General features: G+C 50.1%; 1 protein-coding gene across 1 annotated transcript in view; it reads right to left on the reverse strand.

The window, feature by feature from the left end:
- Window positions 1-20,043, reverse strand: part of COTL1 (coactosin like F-actin binding protein 1) — a 45,009-nt gene that overhangs the window by 16,174 nt on the left and 8,792 nt on the right. Inside the window, exon 3 of the mRNA XM_059045527.2 lies at window positions 1,804-1,961. Coding sequence (XP_058901510.1) covers window positions 1,804-1,961 — 158 coding nt within the window. The remainder of the gene's footprint in view (window positions 1-1,803; window positions 1,962-20,043) is intronic.

Raw genomic sequence — 20,043 nt, forward strand, 5'->3', positions numbered from 1 at the left:
GGCGCGAACCCGCGTCCCCTGCATCGGCAGGCAGACTCTCAACCACTGCGCCACCGGGGAAGCCCAGCCTATACGTTTTTAAAGTGATTCTCACCCCGGTGATGATCTGGAACCCCCATCTCCTAAAAGCATATTCTGAAGAAACGATCCAGTGGATGACAGAAAGGAGCTGCATGTGTTAAAATGCTGGTTAGGACATTATTTCTAACAATAAAAACTGGAAGCAACACAAGAGGTCAACACCAGGGGTATTTTCAGTACCTCACAGTGCGCTTGTGAAATGGGACGCTCAGCCGCCAGAAAAACCTTCATTACAAAGACTCTGCGGCTACATAATTTATGTAATTATGTTATGTTAGAAAGAAAAAAAAAAAAAAAAGAAGAAGAAGAAGAAGCTGATTAGGGCGTGCTTCACAGGCTGTGACCGCAGCAAGGTGAAGAGGTAAGTGAGCTCCCCCGCAGAACTCGTAGCAAAGATGGAAAAATACACTGTAAAAATGGAATGATAGGACAATTTTTTCCTATTATTATTTTTTAAATAAAAGTTTTATTGGGGGATAGGTGGGGATTTACAGAAAAGTAGCAAGAGACAATACCAAGAGTTCCCATGTACCCCACCGGCCATTTTGACAATTGTTAACATCTTATGTTACCGTGCCACATTTGTCACAGCTAAGAAGCCAACACTGGAACGTGATGACTAAACTACACCCCAGACTTCATGCCGATTTCACCCGTTTTTCTGTTCCGGGATCCAATCCAGGACACGACATTGCACACAGCTGATTTCTCTGTGTGTGTGTTTTGTTTTTGGTTTTTTTTACAATGCAATGGTTTCCTTTTGTATATTCACAGATATGTGCAACTATCACCACAGATTTTAGAATATTTTAGTATATTTTCATCACGTCAAAAAGAAGCTACCACCTACCTAACATGGGTTTTAGGAAACTGTTTTGCAAAATGGAGAACCCTTTGGCAAGGAGAAAACTATCTCCCCTCCACCTCTCTTCCCCAGTTTATCTTTCTGGAATTTGGGTTTTATTTTTCTCAGCATGACCCAGTGTCCTAGCCCCAGATGAATCACTTAGTGTCAATTTTTGTTATGTCCAGAATGGAAAAAAAACTTTAAAATGGGGAGCTCTACAGGTAGAACTGTTTAGAAGCTCAGAGACAAAACCAAGGGTACACCCACCTTTTCCTCCTCCTCTCCGTCTAATAGGGACACAGGAGTAAGTCAGCCATGACCAACGCCCAGCTACCCAGACTAGGAATCTCTGCCACTGTTGATATAGCCTTTGTCATTCTATGGCCATCAAAGTCAACATAAAACCCCTGCTGGTGCCCATAGGTTGACATTTATTCATTCACCAAGTGCTATTGAGCGCCTACTGTGTGCTAGAGGCCATTCAGAGAGCACTCGTGAATTCTCCCATTGGGTCCTCATGGCCACAGTTGGAAGTCATCCATCACCCAATCAGGAAGTGGTGCCATTTTGGTCATCCGTCCAACCCCTTCTCCGTGAGCCACCTGCCCCGCGCCCCCCACCCAGAGGTAGACACCAGCCACCACGTTTCTAGTATTTGATGGTCAGGATCACAAATGCAGCTACCACCCCAGAAAGCAACCTGGGGTACATCTCACCAGTGGTGCTAGTGGTCCAGAAATGTAGTGTGACATATTCAAAGTCACAGACCAAGGAGCCAAGCCCAGCCCCTTGTGTCCCTGATGGATGGTGACCCTTTGTGGGATGTGACCAGCACCCCCGCCCCCGAGACCCTAAAAGAACACGAGGACAGTTACCTGCACCACCTCCTTCACCAGGGTCTTGTCCGTGCCGGTCTTGGCGCGCTGCAGCCCGCTGACATTCTCGCCGATCCACGTGATGAGGGCGAACTTGGACCTCTTGCTCATCGCGTCCCCGGTGGTGAAGCGTACGAAGGCAAACAATCGGACGTCATCTGCACCAACGGCAAAGGGAGGGCACGGTGCTCAGTTAAAACGCCCCCAAGTCCACATCCCCAGCAGGGGCTCCGAGCCACGAGGGTGCCCAGGGCCACATGGCAGGAGCCAACATTCCCTCGCTCGATCTCGACAACAGCGCCACAGGCTGGGATGCCCATTTCACAGATGGGAAGTGGAGGCACAGACGGGCCATGTGACACTCCGGAGGCTGCACAGGCAGACGGAGGCCAGGCCTCTCTGACTACCATGCCTGTGACCCTGCCCTCCCCCATACAGTCAAGGCTCAAATTCGGAATCTGATTTAGGGAACAGAAGTTCGTCGACTCTTTTTAATCCCAAATCTTTGAGGCCCTATTTGGAACAGCAAAGCCACACGGTGGAGAGATGGGAACTGGGCTGGGGTGGAGAGGAGAGGAGGAAACAAAGACGGTGGCCCTTGTTCTGGTCTGGGATAGAGCTCTGGGCCCACTGGGCATGGCTAGCTTATGGCCAGATAATTAGGCCAATAAAGAATTCTGGGGCTTCCCTGGTGGCACAGTGGTTAAGAACCCGCCTGCCAATGCAGGGGACACGGGTTCGATCCCTGGTCCGGGAAGATCCCACATGCTGTGGAGCAACTAAGCCCGTGCACCACAACTACTGAGCCTGCGCTCTAGAGCCCGTGAGCCACAACTACTGAGCCCGTGTGCCACAACTACTGAAGCCTGCGTGCTTAGAGCTCGTGCTCCAAAATGAAGAGTAGCCCCCACTCGCCGCAATTAGAGAAGACCTGTGGGCAGCAACGAAGACGCAGTGCGGCCAAAAATAAATAAATACAAATAAATAAATAAATTTTTTAAAAAAGAATTCTGAGTATTTTTCCACTGGGTATGTTATGCTTGTTATATGGTATATGTTTGTTTTTACTAAAATGACTCTGGGGGCTATTCTGGCCGATGGATCTACATTTAAGTCTGTGTCATTGTCACACCAGTAATCTCACCATCATCACTTCAGAATCTCTGTCACAGTACATTGTGCTAAGTCCCCCCATCCTCTGCTGCTGTGTGTGTGTGTGTGTGTGTGTGTGTGTGTGTCCGTGTGTCCGTCCGTGTGTCCACCTCGGTACTCTAGTCATTAGGGGCCGGGTCATTCTTCGTGCTGGGGCCTTCGCTGAGCAGTATCCTGGCCTCTACCCACACCCCCGGCCCACTAGGACAATCAACAACACTTCCAGCCATTGCCCAATGTCCCCAGGGGGGCAGAACCGCCCGCAGGTAAGAACAAATTCTAGACATACTTTGTGTCCCCATTTAATCAGGACCCCTTTGTGTTTTCCACCAAAATCCTGCACGTTTTGTTGAGGGCATCACATATCCTTACTCAGATTAATGCCTAAAATAGTTCGCATGTCAATTGCAGTTATCGGTGAGATCTCATTCCACCCTCCCCCCACACACACACACCGCCCCGCCCCGTGATGGCTACACGGGATGCTGCTGGTCTGGGGTCATGCGTCTTGCACCTGCCGCTTCATTCAGCTCATGCTCTCAAATGGCTTTTCGTGGCTGGCTTTGGGATTTCTCAGTGACCCAATGACCCATCGAGCTGTGTTTCCCAAGCATCCCCTGCATCACCCGGGATCTCGCTGATTCGGCAGGTTTGGGATAGGGCCCCAGGGTCTGCATTCCTAACGAGCTCCCAGGTGACACTGAGGCTGCTGGTCAAAGGTTCACACTTTGAGGTTTTATGGCTTTTTTTTTTTTTTTTAAATCAAGGTGCCTTTCTTCCTAGAATCATTCCGGGTGCCTCCATGCCAAATCCCACACAAAAGTAAACGTTCTCACCAAGATCCAGGGCCACCAGCCCTCTCTCTCAGTGTAATTGAGACACAGTGTACACTGGCTGGTTAGTACCTCAAAGCATGAGCTCAGCCTGACAACAAGCTATGCTTTCTAAGGGGGAACCTTCTGACCAGGGGAGCTGAGACGCAGCCCTGGCGGGCCACAGACTCCTGATCCAAACTCCACATGCGGGCATTTCTTAAAGGAAACAGATCATGATCGCCATTCATGCTGGCACAGCACCTTTCGGTTTACGGGTCAGTATTCCCTGCGTCTTTATAAGGATGCTGGGAGGGGTGCCGCGGGGTCAGGGGGGCATCATTTTCACCCTAATCAACATCCAAACAACCGTCTGGTAGATGAGGCTTGGAGATTGTGTGACAACCAAGGTAACACGCCAAGGACAAAGCCAGCCTGAAGCCGAGGGCTAGGACATCTCGGGTGCGTCTGTCTGCCCAGCCCCCCCCCCCCCGCTTTAGGGGACCACCCCACCCGGCCACGGGAGCCTGGTCGGTGCCCATCCTGGGACCTGACCACGGGGGTCAGGCAGGGAGGACAGGCCGCTGTAAGGGACACTTCACAGGCCAAATGGACACGGCTTGGTGACCAACTGGCTGTGAGAAGTGAGGGAGGAAGAGTCCAAGGACAGGAGACCACGTGAGCTCCACCTCTCAGTCCCGGAGGAATCTGACTTGATCCCCAAACATCAGAGCCTCGCTGCCTCATCTGTAAAATGGGGTGATTTTTTTTTTGGTCCTCCCCATTTTTTTTTTCTTTATTGAGGCAAAAGCCACACCTCAAAAAATGCACTATTTTAAAGCACAGAAGTCAGCGGCATTTAGTACATCCAAAACGTTGTGGGATTCCCTGGTGGCGCAGTGGTTGAGAGTCCGCCTGCCGATGCAGGGGACGCGGGTTCGTGTCCCGGTCCGGGAGGAGCCCACATCCGGGAACCCGTGAGCCACGGCCGCTGCGCCTGCGCGTCCGGAGCCTGTGCTCCGCAACGGGAGAGGCCACAGCAGTGAGAGGCCCACAAAAACAAAAAACAAAAAAAAACGTTGTGCCATCATTACCACTATCTAATTCGAGAACGTGTGCATCACCCCCAAAAGAACCCCCTACCCACCAGCCGTCACTCCTCACCCCCCCTTCCCCCAGCCCTAAGCAACCACTCATCTGTCTTCTGTGCCTGGATTTGCCCGTGCTGGATATTTCTCACAGATGAAACCCTACACTCTGTGGTCCTTTGGGTCTGGCTTCTTTCACTCAGCATGTTGGCAACGTCCGTCCCCGTGGTAGAGTGCATGATCTGCACTCCTTTCACGACTGAATAATATTCCATTGTATGGCTGGACCGCATATTCTGTTCGTCCACGCATCCACTGGGGGACACTCAGGATGTTTCCACGTCGGGGAAATTTTATACCTCCCTCCTTCCTTGGCCATGCGGATTCAATAGGATGCTGGCCCGACATGATAGATAGAACCTTCTCCCCGGAGCCTGAGCTACCAAGCAGAGCTGCAGGTGGGAAGTGAGCACAGGAAATGAGGCTGTCCGCGCTGAGGAACTGAAATTCACGCAGCCACGCACGGCTGGCGCCGGACTTTCGTGCCCGAGCATTTCCGAGCACCGAGGCCGCTTCTGGGAAGCCAGCACACTGTTGCTAGTGTTATTGGAGGAACGGGAGAACCGGCTCCAAAGTGTTTAATTAAATTGCAGTCTTGACTTGAGGGGGAGGCGGGCCACACCTCAGATGCCTCCGGCCTTGTTAAGGCTAAGACAACACCAGCAAAAGAACTCGCAGTCTGTTTCCATGGCAACCACTCTATTTCCCTTTTCCTCATTGGTCAGCCTGGACGTTCGGGATCCCATGACCACACTTGGATCCCGACCCAAGTTTGGCCCCATCACTGGCCAAACTCAGTGGGAAAGTTACAGACCATGCGTCCCAAGGACCAGCCCAGGACCTGGCACAAGACAGATGTCCGATAAGTCAGTCTCAGGCCCACCTCCACAGACACAGGGAACCTGGCTTTTAAGACCTTCCAGAACTGCAGGCCAATGTCATTTAAATCATCAAGGCCGGAGAGACTGCTTTCCCGGGTGCCTGTTTGGTGCTTATCTGACAATGGTCCGGCCAACAAGATTGCTGACGTTGTTGAAAATCCGAGAGTCACGTTTTGCTTACAAATGTCTGCCACCAGGGATCTGGCACGACATTGAAAAGTCAGCTGAAACTCTGAGATGAAAACCCTGATGGTCTGAGTGACATTTTCCCAGCTGCCCACACAGACCTCTGTCCCCCATGCATCCTGAAGGAGGTCCTAAGCCCATCTGACCTCCAACTCGTCAGTGCAGGAGGAAGTTCTCATTTTGTCGCTAACTTCCTTCCTCTGAACAAACCGGGAAGACCAAACACGGGTGCGTCACCTGGAAGGCAGAGCTTGACCCCATCACATATGCGAATATGAGTGTGTGTGTGTGTGTGTGTGTGTGTGTGTGTGTGAGTGTGTGCCTGTGTGCACATGTGTGCGTGTCCGTGAGTGTGTGTGAATGCGTGTGTGGGCACATACACACCAGGATGGCAAAACTGGTCAGAAGAAGGTTGGTACTTGGGGTCACTGTCACCCCTGGGGTGGCACTTGGTCCCCAATGGGCCAGTGGCACGCCTCTCCGGTGTGAGGCTGAAAAGTTGAGATGCAGCCCTGGATAACCGTGGTGGGGGGCAGCCGGGCCCAGGACTCACACCAGGGGACACACACTCTGAGCTTCCTCTGTGAGAGGTCCCAGCACAGCTGTCTACACCTGCTGCTCCCCTGACCGTTCAGCCTCAACATTCTGGTCTACAGCATCCAGGTTGAGTCCAAGTTCTGGAACCCATCAGAAACTCACACCCTCTTCATACCAGCTCTGTGATGAGACCAGATTCCTGAATGCCTCTAGGCCTCAGTTTCCGCATCTGCAAAATGGGTCAGATACCTACCTCACAAGTTGGTTGTGAGGATTAAGTGAAAAAGAAAGAGATGTGAAAGGCTTGCCTGATGGGGTTGGTGACTATTTTTCTATCCCTATCTGTCTGGTGAAACTGCCCTCTGAGGTCCACAGTGGCCTCCTAACTGCCAAACCCAACGGTACAGCCTCGAGGACTTCCCTAGAGTTCCAGTGGTTACGACTCCATGCTCCCAATGCAGGCGGCCCAGATTCGATCCCTGGTTGGGGAACTAAGCTCCCACAAGCTGCACAATGTGGTCAAAAAAAAAAAAAAAAAAAAAAAATCCCTCCACCAGGACAGCCTTCTTGCCTTCCAGCCTGTCCGCTGGCTTTCTGTACTTGACAAACTTACACTCACTCTGCTTGGTTTCAAAGTAGGGCCCTCCTAGGCACACACAGTCATGTGGCCGCACGTCCCATGAGTATTTCTTGAGGACCTACTGTGTGTCAAGCACAGTGCCAAGCACTAGGGGGCACAGATAAGACCAACAAGGGTCCTGAAGATGACAGAGGCTGTTTACTAAGCACTTACTATGTGCTAGGCGCCGTCCTAAGCACTTACACGTAGCTGCATGTTTTTCCTTCCCAACCTCTCTGTCCGGTCAGCACTGCTCACGATCCCATTTCACAGATGGAGAAATTGAGGCTCAGAGAGGTGAAGTGATAAGAAGCCAGACATTCCTCTTCTCTGATTACATCTAGAGCAGCAGTTCTCAAAGTGTGGTGCTCAGACCAGCAGCAACAGCATCGCCCAGGAACTCATTAGACTGTGAATTCGGAAACTCTGGGAATAGAGTTTGGGAAGCGAGTTTGAACAAGCCCCTGGGGGATTCTGGTACCTCCAAAGCCCGAGAACCACTGACCTAGAGGAAGAGGTGAGAAGAGAAGATGGGGTTTTCAGCTCAGAGGAACCACTCTCTCGTGGCTGGGAAAGGGAGTGAGACAAAACGTCTCATAGGCAAAAAAGGTGAAGTGCCCAGAGTTCAGCCTCACCCACTTCCTCCCCACCAGCACCTTTTATCTTAAGGAATTGATTGCGTAAAGGAGCTTCCCTTATGGTGTGCCTTCTCAACACTAGAATTTACAGAATTTGAGGCATCTAGGCGTGGTTCCCTGAGCATCTCCCCATCAAAGACCAGTGTGACTGTCCTCGCAGAGTCTCCCCCTTCCCCCAATCCCACAGCCCAAGACAGAAGAGCAGTATTTAGAGAAAGAGCTGCTGAGCTACGGTACTGGTAATAGGGAGTTTTTCTGTGACCTCTATATGTCTGCTGACATAAGCCATCATTAACAATGATTTCCAAATGCATCACAAAACCACACAGAGCTCCATCTCAGGGGAGCCATCAACCGATGACAAAGCAAGGTTGGGAGCCCCGACCCCGAGGACCATCACCACCACCACTCCCTGCCTTCCGACCTTCGCTGAGGTGGCCCCAATTCGGGTTGTGGACACCCTCCCCTCCCTCGCTCAGTGAGAGTCTTGTTCATGAAGAGATGGTCCTCATAGGGCGTTCATAAAACTCCACTCTCAAAAGAACTTGACCTTTTGGTTGGTCTGTAAAGCCTCATCACGAGCCAAGGATGGGTTATCAGTGTGAAACAGCTCCTGAACCAGTCAATGCCACAGCCCTAAGGACCCCTCAGGACCTAGAGACCCCAGGCAGGGCCCACTTGGTTCACAGTCCTGTTCCTCTTTTCAAGGCTCCTTGCCTTCACTGACTAAGTAAGTTAATTTGCAGCATAAAGTCATTGCATGAAAAGTTCTTGGGATACTGCCTGGCAGAACTGCTCAGAAACGCCGGCAGTGGATTTCCCTGGTAGCACAGTGGTTAAGAATCCACCTGCCAATTCAGGAGACACGGGTTTGAGCCCTGGTCTGGGAAGATCCCACATGCCGCGGAGCAACTAAGCCCGTACGCCACAACTACTGAGCCCGCGAGCCACAACTACTGGGCCTGAGCTCTGGAGCCTGTGAGCCACAACTACTGAACCCGTGAGCCACAACTACTGGGCCTGAGCTCTGGAGCCTGTGAGCCACAGCTACTGAGCCCACGTGCCTGGAGCCTGTGTTCCGCAACAAAAGAAGCCACCGCGATGAGAAGCCCACATACCACAATGAAGAGTAGCCCCCGCACACCGCAACTAGAGAAAGCCCACGTGCAGCAATGAAGACCCAACGCAGCCAAAAAGAAAAAAAAAGAAACGCCGGCAGTGGTCACTAGGCATTCTCTCCTTTGCAGCCCCTTCCTCCCCTGGCCCTCCTCTATCCCCCTCTCAACCCTGCATTTCCCCCTCTCTCTCTCTCTCGTATCAATTGCCTTTACCACTCCCTCCCCTTCTCCCATCTCTTCCCTCCTCCAGCTCCAGTCTAGGGCTAGAAAGGAGGGAGGGACTTAGGGAAAGAGAGTAGAGGTAAGGCAGAAGGTGGGGGGATATGAAGGAAATACGACGACACAAAGAGGGAGAGATGACCACAGAGGGCATGGGAAGAGGGGTGAAGAAAAGAGGGGGTTCAGATTTATCTGGAATCACCAAGGTCCCCAGGATGAGCTGCTCTAATAAATTTCCCAAAAACTATGAACGGCACATAATCCCCACCAAGCTCTTAATGACTCCCTGCCCTCTCCCACCCACACTTGAAATCTCCTGAGGCTCAGAATCACTGAGGGACAGACTCTGACTGGTCACACCCAGTATGCTCACCACGGTGACCCTGACACAAGATCCACATTGATCCAGGGGCCCCACCTTCTCCCAGTAAAGACCCTTGTCTTCCCCTCTGCCTTTTCCCAAAGCTGGCACTGGCTGGAGGACAAAACCCAGAGGAGACAGAGGATCTGCCACAAGTCAAGCAGTGTGAGGTTTCCTCACACTTTTGCAAATGCTCTGAACAATTTTTTTCATTACACACAAAACACATACTAGGTGTAGAATAATTAGGAACACAAACAAGCGAGAAAAAAAAAAAAAGCCTCACCACCTAAATAACGCTAGTAAACTCCCTAAGTGGCACCTAAGTAAACCTTTGGGTGCAAGTCCTTTGATCTCTTTAGCTGCTTTCGTATCTGTCCAATTCTTGTCATATCCCCAGCACAAACCACAGCGCCAGCCACATAGTAAGCACTCGATAAATATCTACTGGTCAACAGAAAGAAAAAAAGAGGGAGAGAAGGAATCATTTCATAATTTCCATCCAACACTGAACTTCAGAGCAAGACAAAAGAAAGGGGGAAGGAGACAGCAGGAAATTGCCCCAGAGCTGGGCTGAAGCTGCCCTTACCTTATATAGACTCCCTAAGAAGTTATGCAAACAAGGTTCAGTAAGGGAAAAAACAATCCACACGCCAAAAAGCTGAGCTGTCAGCTTCCACCAAGCAAGCTCCCTAGAGCGGGCATGAAAGGAAACAGGAAAGAATTCAAACATCCTGCCGCCTGGGGTAGAGGGATAGCTGGACAGTAGCCACAGCTGCTTCATTTCCAGCAAGCTGCTGATGTGGGAGCCCAGGCAGCAACAGACAAAGACCTGGAAGCGCTAAATGTCCCCTCTCTGTTGGACACGGAGGACAAGGGCTCCATGGATGTGTATACAGTCCTTGCATGTGAGATCACACTGCCTGTGCACATTGATTCTTTGTCCCACCCCTTCCTCAAAGCAGCAGACTTCTCCAATGATTCCTTCCTCGTTGCATTTTCGTGAAATGAATGACCCAGCTTTCCTAGTTTGACAGAGAACACAAGAAAATGGAGTACAGAATAGCCAGAGGAAAAGAAAGATGATTACTTTGGTAGAACCCTCAGGGAATGGGCTGATCTGGAGACCCAAATTATCAGGATAGCTAAAGGTTTTCCCTCAGTGACAAAGCACCATAACTTTTTTTTTAAATGATTACTTTTACTTCCTTAAATGGAAGTCAGTGTGTTACATCTGGCTTCACCTTCTGACTTAGAGAACAGTGGTTGTAACCAGTTCCTGGAGGCTCTGAGTACATAATTGCAGCGTTGACAAGGAGACACTCTGAAGACACTGAAGGATTCGGTGTCTGATTGCCCGAGCACTACACGCCCTGGTGTGCAAGGCTCTGCATTCTCGTTCCACTTTTTATAGTTTTGCTGTTTCTTCCATTGCTGTTAGTTAGTCATTTGACAAACACTTGTTGACAATTTTTGGTTCAAAGACTTTGCTGAATAAGACACAAGACGAACCCTCAAAAAATACACAATCTAGCAGAGCAAATAAGAAAAACTAAGTGTGTGGACACAATGAAGTTGGCACCATAGCCACGAGGCATCACAGGGCCTATGGGAACATCAAAGAAAGAAAGAAATTAACTCTTCCTGTGGGGTGGTGATCAGGGCAGCCTTCACGGAGGAGGTGATGTTTGAACCGGGTCTTAAAGGATGACCTAGAGTTCATCCAGCTAACAGGGTAATGAGGAAGAAGGGGGCCCATGTTAACAACTTGAGGGATAGATTCTGATAGGTTCTCTGTCCCTGCCTCAGAGCCCCCAAGTGGTGGGGACAGACACACAAGTGGTTTTCATCCCCGTAGCTGTTGACACTCGCAGCCCTGGAGTCTGCCCGCACATTTACAACCGTGTCAACTCACTCTTTTATTGATTCTCTTAGTTACTAACGCACATGAACATCCCAGACAGACCTTCCACTGTCTTTTAAGTACCCATGTCCGATACAACAGTTGCAGGCAATGAAACATCTCCTGGGCACCAGTATGGTGCCAGGCGCTGAACTTGAAGATGAAATCCCAGCCGTGGGTCTGGTGCTGTGTCTGGCTGTCAGTCCTCATCAGAATTGTGGAAAGGCTCAGAGCTGAACCTGGCCAGAGGCAGCGACACTAAAAACGCCAGACAGTGTGATGATGATAAGGATGTGTATAACTATTTCAGAGCACACGGAGGCAGCGGGAAACGAGAGCCGGGAGATGATCAAGTTCGCGTGGGAGCACGAGGCGCAGGGCTGAGCGTGTCTGGGGCGCATGGGTTTGGAAAAGGGGCCGCGGGGAAAAGCAGGTCTGACATGGAGGGAAAAGTGGCAGGCAGAACCACAAATGTGGACGTGGGAAGGAACGACAGGAAGGCCCAAGGCGAAATTCTGCAAGGTCGTAGGACAAAAGACATGGGAATAAAATGCATGTTGTTCAGGCAGAATCAGTCCTCTGAGCCCACCTCCCTGCACACGCAAGGCCACCACCCTGCTGGGTTTCTGTCATCCCCCTCACCTCATACCTTCTTTTCTTTTTCAAAACAAAATTTATTTATTTATTCTGCACCAGGTCTTAGCTGCGGCACATGGGATCTTTCATTGCAGCATGTGGACTCTTAGTTGCGGCACGCATGCGGGTTCTAGTTCCCCGATCGGGGATGGAACACGGGCCTCCTGCATTGGGAGTGCAGAGACTTACCCACTGGACCGCCAGGGAAGTCCTACCCCCTTTTTTCTTTATGTTTTAAAAACTGAGGCTTCCCTGGTGGCGCAGCGGTTGAGAGTCCGCCTGCCGATGCAGGGGACGCGGGTTCGTGCCCTGGTCCGGGAAGATCCCACGTGCCGCGGAGCGGCTGGGCCCGTGAGCCGTGGCCGCTGAGCCTGCGCGTCCGGAGCCTGTGCTCCGCCACGGGAGAGGCCACGACGGTGAGAGGCCCAAGTACCGCAAAAAAAAAAAAAAAACTGAGATAGTTACATACCATACAATTCACCGCTTTCAAGTGCACAATTCATTGGTTTTTAGTACAGCCACAAGGTTGTGCAACCATCGTCATTGTCTAATTTAGAACATTTTCATCACCTCAAAAGGCGACCCCATGCCCACGAATAGTCACGCCTCATCCCCCGTCGCCACTCCTGGCAACCACTAATCTGCTTTCTATCTCCATGGATTTGCTTCTTCTGGACACTTGAAATAAATGGAATCACACAACACGTGGCCTTTAAGTCTGACTTCTCAGCATAATGTTTCACCCAGCGTCAGGTTTTCAAGGTTCAACCATGTCATAGCACGAATTAGTACTTCATCTGTTTTTATGACTGAGTAATATTCCATTGATGGATGGACCATATTTTGTCTACCCGTTCATCAGCTGGTGGACATTTGGGTGGTTTCCACTTTGGGGATTGTGAATAATCCTGCTGTGAACATTCATGTTCAGATTTGTGTGTGTTTTCATCTCTCCCAGGTAGATACTAAGTAAGGCATGAAATAGCCAGGCTTAACCTTTCAGGAACTGCTGAACTGTTTCCCAAGGCGGCTGCACCAGTTTCCCTTCCCACCAGCAGTGCATACGAGGGTTCTGAGCCGCAACATCCTCTCAACACCTTTTATTATCGTCTCCTTGTGCGTGTGAAGTGATACCTCACTGTGGGTTGATTTGCATTTCCCTAATGACAATGATGCTGAGCATCTTTTCATGTATTTACGGGCCATGTGTATGTTTCCTGTGGAGAAATGTCGATTCAAATCCCTTGCTCGGGGCTTCCCTGGTGGCGCAGTGGTTAAGAATCCACCTGCCAATGCAGGGACACGGGTTCGAGCCCTGGTCCGGAAAGATCCCACACACCGCGGAGCAACTAAGCCCGTGCGCCACAGCTACTGAGCCTGTGCTCTAGAGCCCGCGAGCCACAACTGCTGAAGCCCACGTGTCTATAGCTGGTGCTCTGCAACAAGAGAAGCCACCGCAATGAGAAGCTCGTGCACCGGGAGGAAGAGCAGCCCCCGCTCGCCGCAACTAGAGAAAGCCCGTGTGCAGCAATGAAGACCCAACACAGCCTAAACTAAATAAATTTAAAAAAAAATTTTTTTTTAATCCCTTGCCCATTTTTTACTTGGGTTATTGGTCTTGGTATTGTTGAGTTGTAAGAATTCTTTACATATTCTGGAAGCTAGACCATTATCGGATGTTTGGTTTGAGGGCCTCCCCTTTTGCTGGGCTCATTCCTCACCCAGATACTTGCATTGAGGTCTTGCCTTAGCATTACTTCCTCTTTAGGCCTCCCCCGACCACCCTGGCTAACAGTGGCCTCCCCACAATCCATCCCTGGCCCATTGCTTCGTTTCATTTTCTTAGCACTCATCTCGTTCTGAAAAGATCAGATTTGCTAGCTTGTCTATTAGCTACGCCTGCGTTCCCCCTGAATGTAAGCTCTGTGATCTGGATCCCCCAACTTCCCCAGTACCAAGAGTGCCCGGCACGTAGTAGGTCCGCAATGTACATTTGTTGGATAATGAGTAGTTACAAAGCGCCGAAGAAGAGAGTAAGTTACTTTCCCCAAATCGAACACATGATAGTAGGTTTTGGCAAATCAAGAACAGAGCAAGTGGGACTTCCCTGGTGGCGCAGTGGTTAAGAATCTGCCTGCCAATGCACGGGAGGCGGGTTCAAGCCCTGGTCCGGGAAGATCCCACATGCTGCGGAGCAGCTAAGCCCGTGCGCCACAACTACTGAGCCCTCATGCCACAACTACTGAAGCCTGTGTGCCTAGAGCCCGTGCTCCGCAACAAGGGGAGCCACTGCAATGAGAAGCCCACACACAGCAACGAAGAGTAGCCCCCACTCGCCGCAACTAGAGAAAGTCCACACGCAGCAACGAAGACCCAACACAGCCCAAAAAAAAGCCAGAGCAAGTCATGTAAATCAACTATACTTCAATAAAATTAAAACCAAAACAAACACAAACACAAACACAAAAAAACAGAGCAAGTGGTATCCCAGCTCAGGGCTGCAAGAGCTCACCGGAGGGAACACAGGCTCCCTCCTTGGTTGGGCAGGGAGCTCACACAGGGGTTGCACAGAGCCTGGCTCTTCTCACTCCTCCTCAGAAGCCCCACCGTGTGACCCAGAGGGGCCTGCAGCCTGCCCAAGGCAGCAGCTTCCTTTATTTGCAAACCATGAACAGTGTATATAGAGCCAGGGAAGAATTATAGCCAAAAAGGAGGACGAACACTACTTCCGGGTCAGATCAGGTGACCTCCAAGGGCCATCCTTTCGGTCAAAAGTAGCAGAGTGACAATTCTTCCTTGGGAAGAATGGAGGCGTTTGAATTACGGACTGTTGCTCCCCAGAGACCATCACAGGTTGTTCACTTGAATAAAGGCAGAAAAAGTACCTCTGAGCTGCATATTCTTTTTTTTTTTTTTTCCGGTACGCGGGCGTCTCACTGTTGTGGCCTCTCCCGTCGCGGAGCGCAGGCTCCGGACGCGCAGGCGCAGCGGCCGTGGCTCACGGGTTCCCGGATGTGGGATCTTCCCGGACCGGGGCACGAACCCGTGTCCCCTGCATCAGCAGGCGGACTCCCAACCACTGCGCCACCAGGGAAGCCCCCTGAGCTGCATATTCTTAGAAATGTACCACCAGCCAGAGGCACAGGCCTCGGGCCTGCCCCTTGGCTTTCAAGAAAAAAGCTTGTGGAAAATTGTTAAGAGGATAGCTCCTAAGAGTTCTTATTCCAGGAGAAAAACAAATTTCTTTTGTCTTTATACTGTATCTATATCAGACGGTGGCTGTTACCTCAACCTATTACGGTCATAATTACATGAGATATGTAAAGCAAACCATCATGCTGTACCCCTTAAACTTATACAGTGGTGCATACCAACTCTTTCTCCATAAAACTGGGGGAGGGGAAGAGGAAAAAAAAGAAAAGAGTTCGCCCTTGGTCTTCCCTCCTTGTTTCTAAAGAATTTCAGCTGCAAGTGCTGCAGGGTGTCAGGAATGGTGGCCAGGAGCACAGGCCCTGCATACAGAACACAGCTCCGCCTCTGTGCAACCCCAGGCCAGTGACTTGATGGCTCTGAGCCTCAGTTTTCCTGTCTATGAAATGGGAATGACAACAGGGCCTACAACGTGGGGTCACGGTGTCGATGAAATGAAATCACGATTAGATGACTCTGGCTGGCGAAACAATGGCCCCTAAAGATGTCCACATCCTCATCTCCAGAACCTGTGACTCTGCGACTTGACACGGCAAAGCGGACTTTGTGGGTGTGATTAAATTAAGGATCTCGGCACGGGGAGGTTGTCCCGGATGATCCGAGTGGGCCCAAGGTCATCCCAAGGGTCCTCCAATAGGGGAGAGAGGGAGGCAGAAGAATCAGAGAGATGGCATCGTGAGAAGGACTCAACCAGCCATCGCCGGCCTTGAAGGTGGAGGAAGGGGCCGCGAGCCAAGGGATGCAGGCGTCTCTAGAAGCTGGAAAAGGCCAGGAAATCAATTCTCCTTTCAAGCCTCCAGAAGGTACACAGCCGGCCCACACACTGATGTTAGCCCAGTGAGGCTGATTTTGGACTTCTGCCCTCCAGAACTCTCAGATGAGAAAATTACATCATTTTAAACCGCGAAGTCTGTGGTCATCTGTTACAGAAGCCACAGCAAACTCATACAATGACCTCAGCACAATTCCCGGCACGATAAAAGCCCAGGGGTTCACCATTATTTTTGAAGTATTACTGTTACTTATTATTGTCAAGGAAGCTTACACAAATGCACGGATGATAAAAAAAAGATTAAGTACATGAGGAAAAATGAGACAGATGACCAGAAACTAAGTCCAGAATTAAACAGGATGTCAGGCAGGTTAATTTCAAATGCACTGATGAAATAAAACACAAAATGCTGAGGTTAACAGCCCAGCCTTCACATACAGGCCTCTGGGGACCTGCCCGTGCAGAGGCCACTGAGCGGAATCTGAAAAGCCGAAAGCATCAAATTAAGTCGGTGAGAATGCAGCCACGCATGGGCTCCGGGGCAGGGAGCTGGGCCAGAGGCCAGCGCGGGTGAGGGTTTCAGACCCTCGGCACCTGCAGGCCCTCCATACGGGCGGCTGGGCTGTTATACTGGCAGCAGGAACAGCGGGCCGTCCACGGGTGAGCTCAGCTCTCAAACATCTCAGGGGACTGTGTTCATTTATCTATTCAACACCCACCTGGGGAGAATGCCAGGTGCTGTTTCAGGTGCTGATGGTACAGCAGAGAACCAAGCAGAGCACGCTTCTGCCCCCGAGGAGCTCAGATTCTAGCAGGAGAGTCAGACACCAAACAGATACATGAACAGTCATGTGGATATAGCTTGGGGAGTTAGTAAGTGCTACAGCCCACGACTTGGGTCCACACGAGGGAGTGACACACCCACTGGTGAAAAAGAGAGTGGGATATCACCTCACACCAGTCAGAATGGCCATCATCAAAAACTCTACAAACAACAAATGCTGGAGAGGGTGTGGAGAAAAGGGAACCCTCTTGCACTGTTGGTGGGAATGTAAACTGACACAGCCACTATGGAGAACAGTATAGGGGTTCCTTAAAAAACTGAAAATAGAACTACCATATGACCCAGCAATCCCAGTACTGGGCATATACCCTGAGAAAACCATAATTCAAAAAGAGTCATGTACCACAATGTTCACTGCAGCTCTATTTACAATAGCCAGGACACGGAAGCAACCTAAGTGTCCATCGACAGATGAATGGATAAAGACGATGCGGCACATATATCCAATGGAATATTACTCAGCCATAAAAAGAAACGAAATTGAGTCATTTGTAGTGAGGTGGATGGACCTAGAGTCTGTCATACAGAGTGAAGTAAGTCAGACAGAGAAAAACAAATACGGTATGCTAACACATATATATGGAATCTAAAAAAAAAAAAATAAGGTCATGAAGAACTGGAATAAAGACGCAGACCTACTAGAGAATGGACTTGAGGACATGAGGAAGGGGAAGGGGAAGCTGGGACAAAGTGAGAGAGTGGCATGGACATACATACACTACAAAATGTAAAACAGAGAGCTAGTGGGAAGCAGCAGCATAGCACAGGGAGATCAGCTCGGTGCTTTGTGACCACCTAGAGGGGTTGGATAGGGAGGGTGGGAGGGAGGGAGACGCAAGAGGGAGGGGATATGGGGACATATGTATATGTATAACTGATTCACTTGGTTATAAAGCAGAAACTAACACACCCTTGTAAAGCAATTATACTCCAATAAAGATGTTAAATAAATAAATAAATAAATAAAAAGAGAGACTGGAACCAGGTAGCCATGAGGGGTGGAGATGCTCCACTGAGGATACCACCACCAGAGAGACAAAGTCTCCCTTTCCAGGATCTCACCATGGAATCAAAGAAACAGATGCACTTGTAACCACCGCAGAATGTGATGAGCATCACAAAGGCAAGGAGGGTATCTGGGTGGAGGGGATATTTACACTGGGCCTTGACGGATGTATAGAAGTCCTCCAGGAAAGCAAAACGGACGAGAACAGGGCCGGACGAGGGAAGACTGTGCACAAGTCCCAAGGAAGGGGGAGGCAGGGCAGCACAGTGCAGGGGACAGGCTGGGAGTCTTGGACACAGATCTGGGTTCAAAGTCCAAGTTTTCTACCTGCTGTGCCATCTCAAGCAAGTGACTTTTTAAAAAATTTTTGTTTATGGGGTGAAACATTCTTTAAGTTCCATAGCGCTTTACAATTTTCAAAAGTTTCACACACATGATTTCCTGTAATCCCATAATAACCCTTTTTCCCCCTACCCCTAATTTGCCCTTCCCCCACCCCTCCCCACTGGTAACCACTAGCTTGTTCTCTGTATCTGTGAGCCTACCAAGCAAGTGACTTTTGACTCTCCAAGGAAACCATCAGATTCCTTATCAGTAAAATGGAGCTGACTCCTACTCTGGTCCACTGTACTTATTACATACACACCCCTCATGGATAAGAAAAATTATAATAGATGAGCCAATACATGCAAAGCGCCACACAGTGCGGGGCATTTGGCATCCATGGGGTCAGAATCACGTGTTAGGAACGTGCATGCGTGGGGTGAGCTGGCAAGCATCCCAAAGGACATTCCATGTCATCTCTAAGCATTCGGACCTTACAGGCAAAAGCTGCAAAAGGTTGTTAAAGGGAGAGAGAAGTCCCCCTCCCATCCCCACCCCTGCCTGGACTGCAAGCTCGCCAGGGTCGGGAAAGGGTCAACTCAGCACTCAGCAAAGGGCCTCCCTACAGCAGGCACTCAATAAATGTCCCGGAGAAAGAAAAGCCAGCGGACCCCAGGAGACAGAAAAGGAGAGCTAGGCAAGCTTTGCAGTGCAGAGGCACACGGAAGAGAAAATTACCTTTTCAGTGAATAGTGGTCCGCGACGAAGGCTGGAAGGAGGGAAAGTGGAAGAAAGACAAAGAAGCGGGGCTTCCCTGGTGATGGTGCAGCAGTTAAGAATCCGCCTGTCAACGCAGGGCACACGGGTTCGAGCCCTGGTCTGGGAAGACCCCACATGCCACGGAGCAACTAAGGCCGTGCGCCACAGCTACTGAGCCTGCGCTCTAGAGCCCATGAGCCACAACTACTGAACCTGAGTGTCACAACTACTGAGCCCGCGCGCCTAGAGCCCGTGCTCCGCAACAAGAGAAGCCACCGCAATGAGAAGCCCACACACCTCAACGAAGAGTAGCCCCCGCTTGCTGAAACGAGAGAAAGCCCATGGCAGCAACGAAGACCCAATGCAGCCAAAAATAAATAAATAAAATAAATAAATTTATTTTTTAAAAGACAAAGAAACGGCCACTACATGTGGCCACCAGAAGGTGACAGAGGACCTGTGCACAGGGTGCCAAGCTCTGGTTATGGGGAAGATGCCAGGATGTAATGAGGTGAAAAAAGGATGGGAGATGAGGACGTAGATATAACATCTATACAATCCACAAGCTATACTTTCAAAAAGTCTGCATTAACGTCTAAAGATTTTCAAGGAGCAGAAACTCAATTCATTTCAACTAATTGAACACTTTTGCTGAACCACAGACACCCTACCTACCAGGAAAAGGGACATCAAGCAACCTTCTCCATGGGAGATGGGGCCACAGACTCCAAAGCAAGCACAAATACCACCCAGAAGAGCTGTTGTCACAAAGCCCACGCATCTCATGACACAAAGAAGCCATACAATGCAGCTCAGGACCTCCCAGCAACATATGTGTGGGCCAAGAAGGCAGTGGGAGAGTGAATTTTGCAGAAAACTGTGAGGTAATGTCTCAAGAGTCCTCCAGGTGCCACTTAAGACTCATCACCCAACACTGTTTCTGGAGCAACAGAAACAATGTTTCACAATCAATGTTTGTTGAATGCTGAGGAACAGACTATTTAGCACTTTACAATGTCCAAAGCACTGTCACAGATTTACAGCTTCCTTTTTTTGTTTGTTTGTTTTTTGGTTTTTGGTTTTTTTGTGTGTGTGGTACACGGGCCTCTCACTGT

Source organism: Kogia breviceps, chromosome 18 (genome assembly GCF_026419965.1).
Source record: "Kogia breviceps isolate mKogBre1 chromosome 18, mKogBre1 haplotype 1, whole genome shotgun sequence".
Lineage (NCBI taxonomy): Eukaryota > Metazoa > Chordata > Mammalia > Artiodactyla > Physeteridae > Kogia > Kogia breviceps.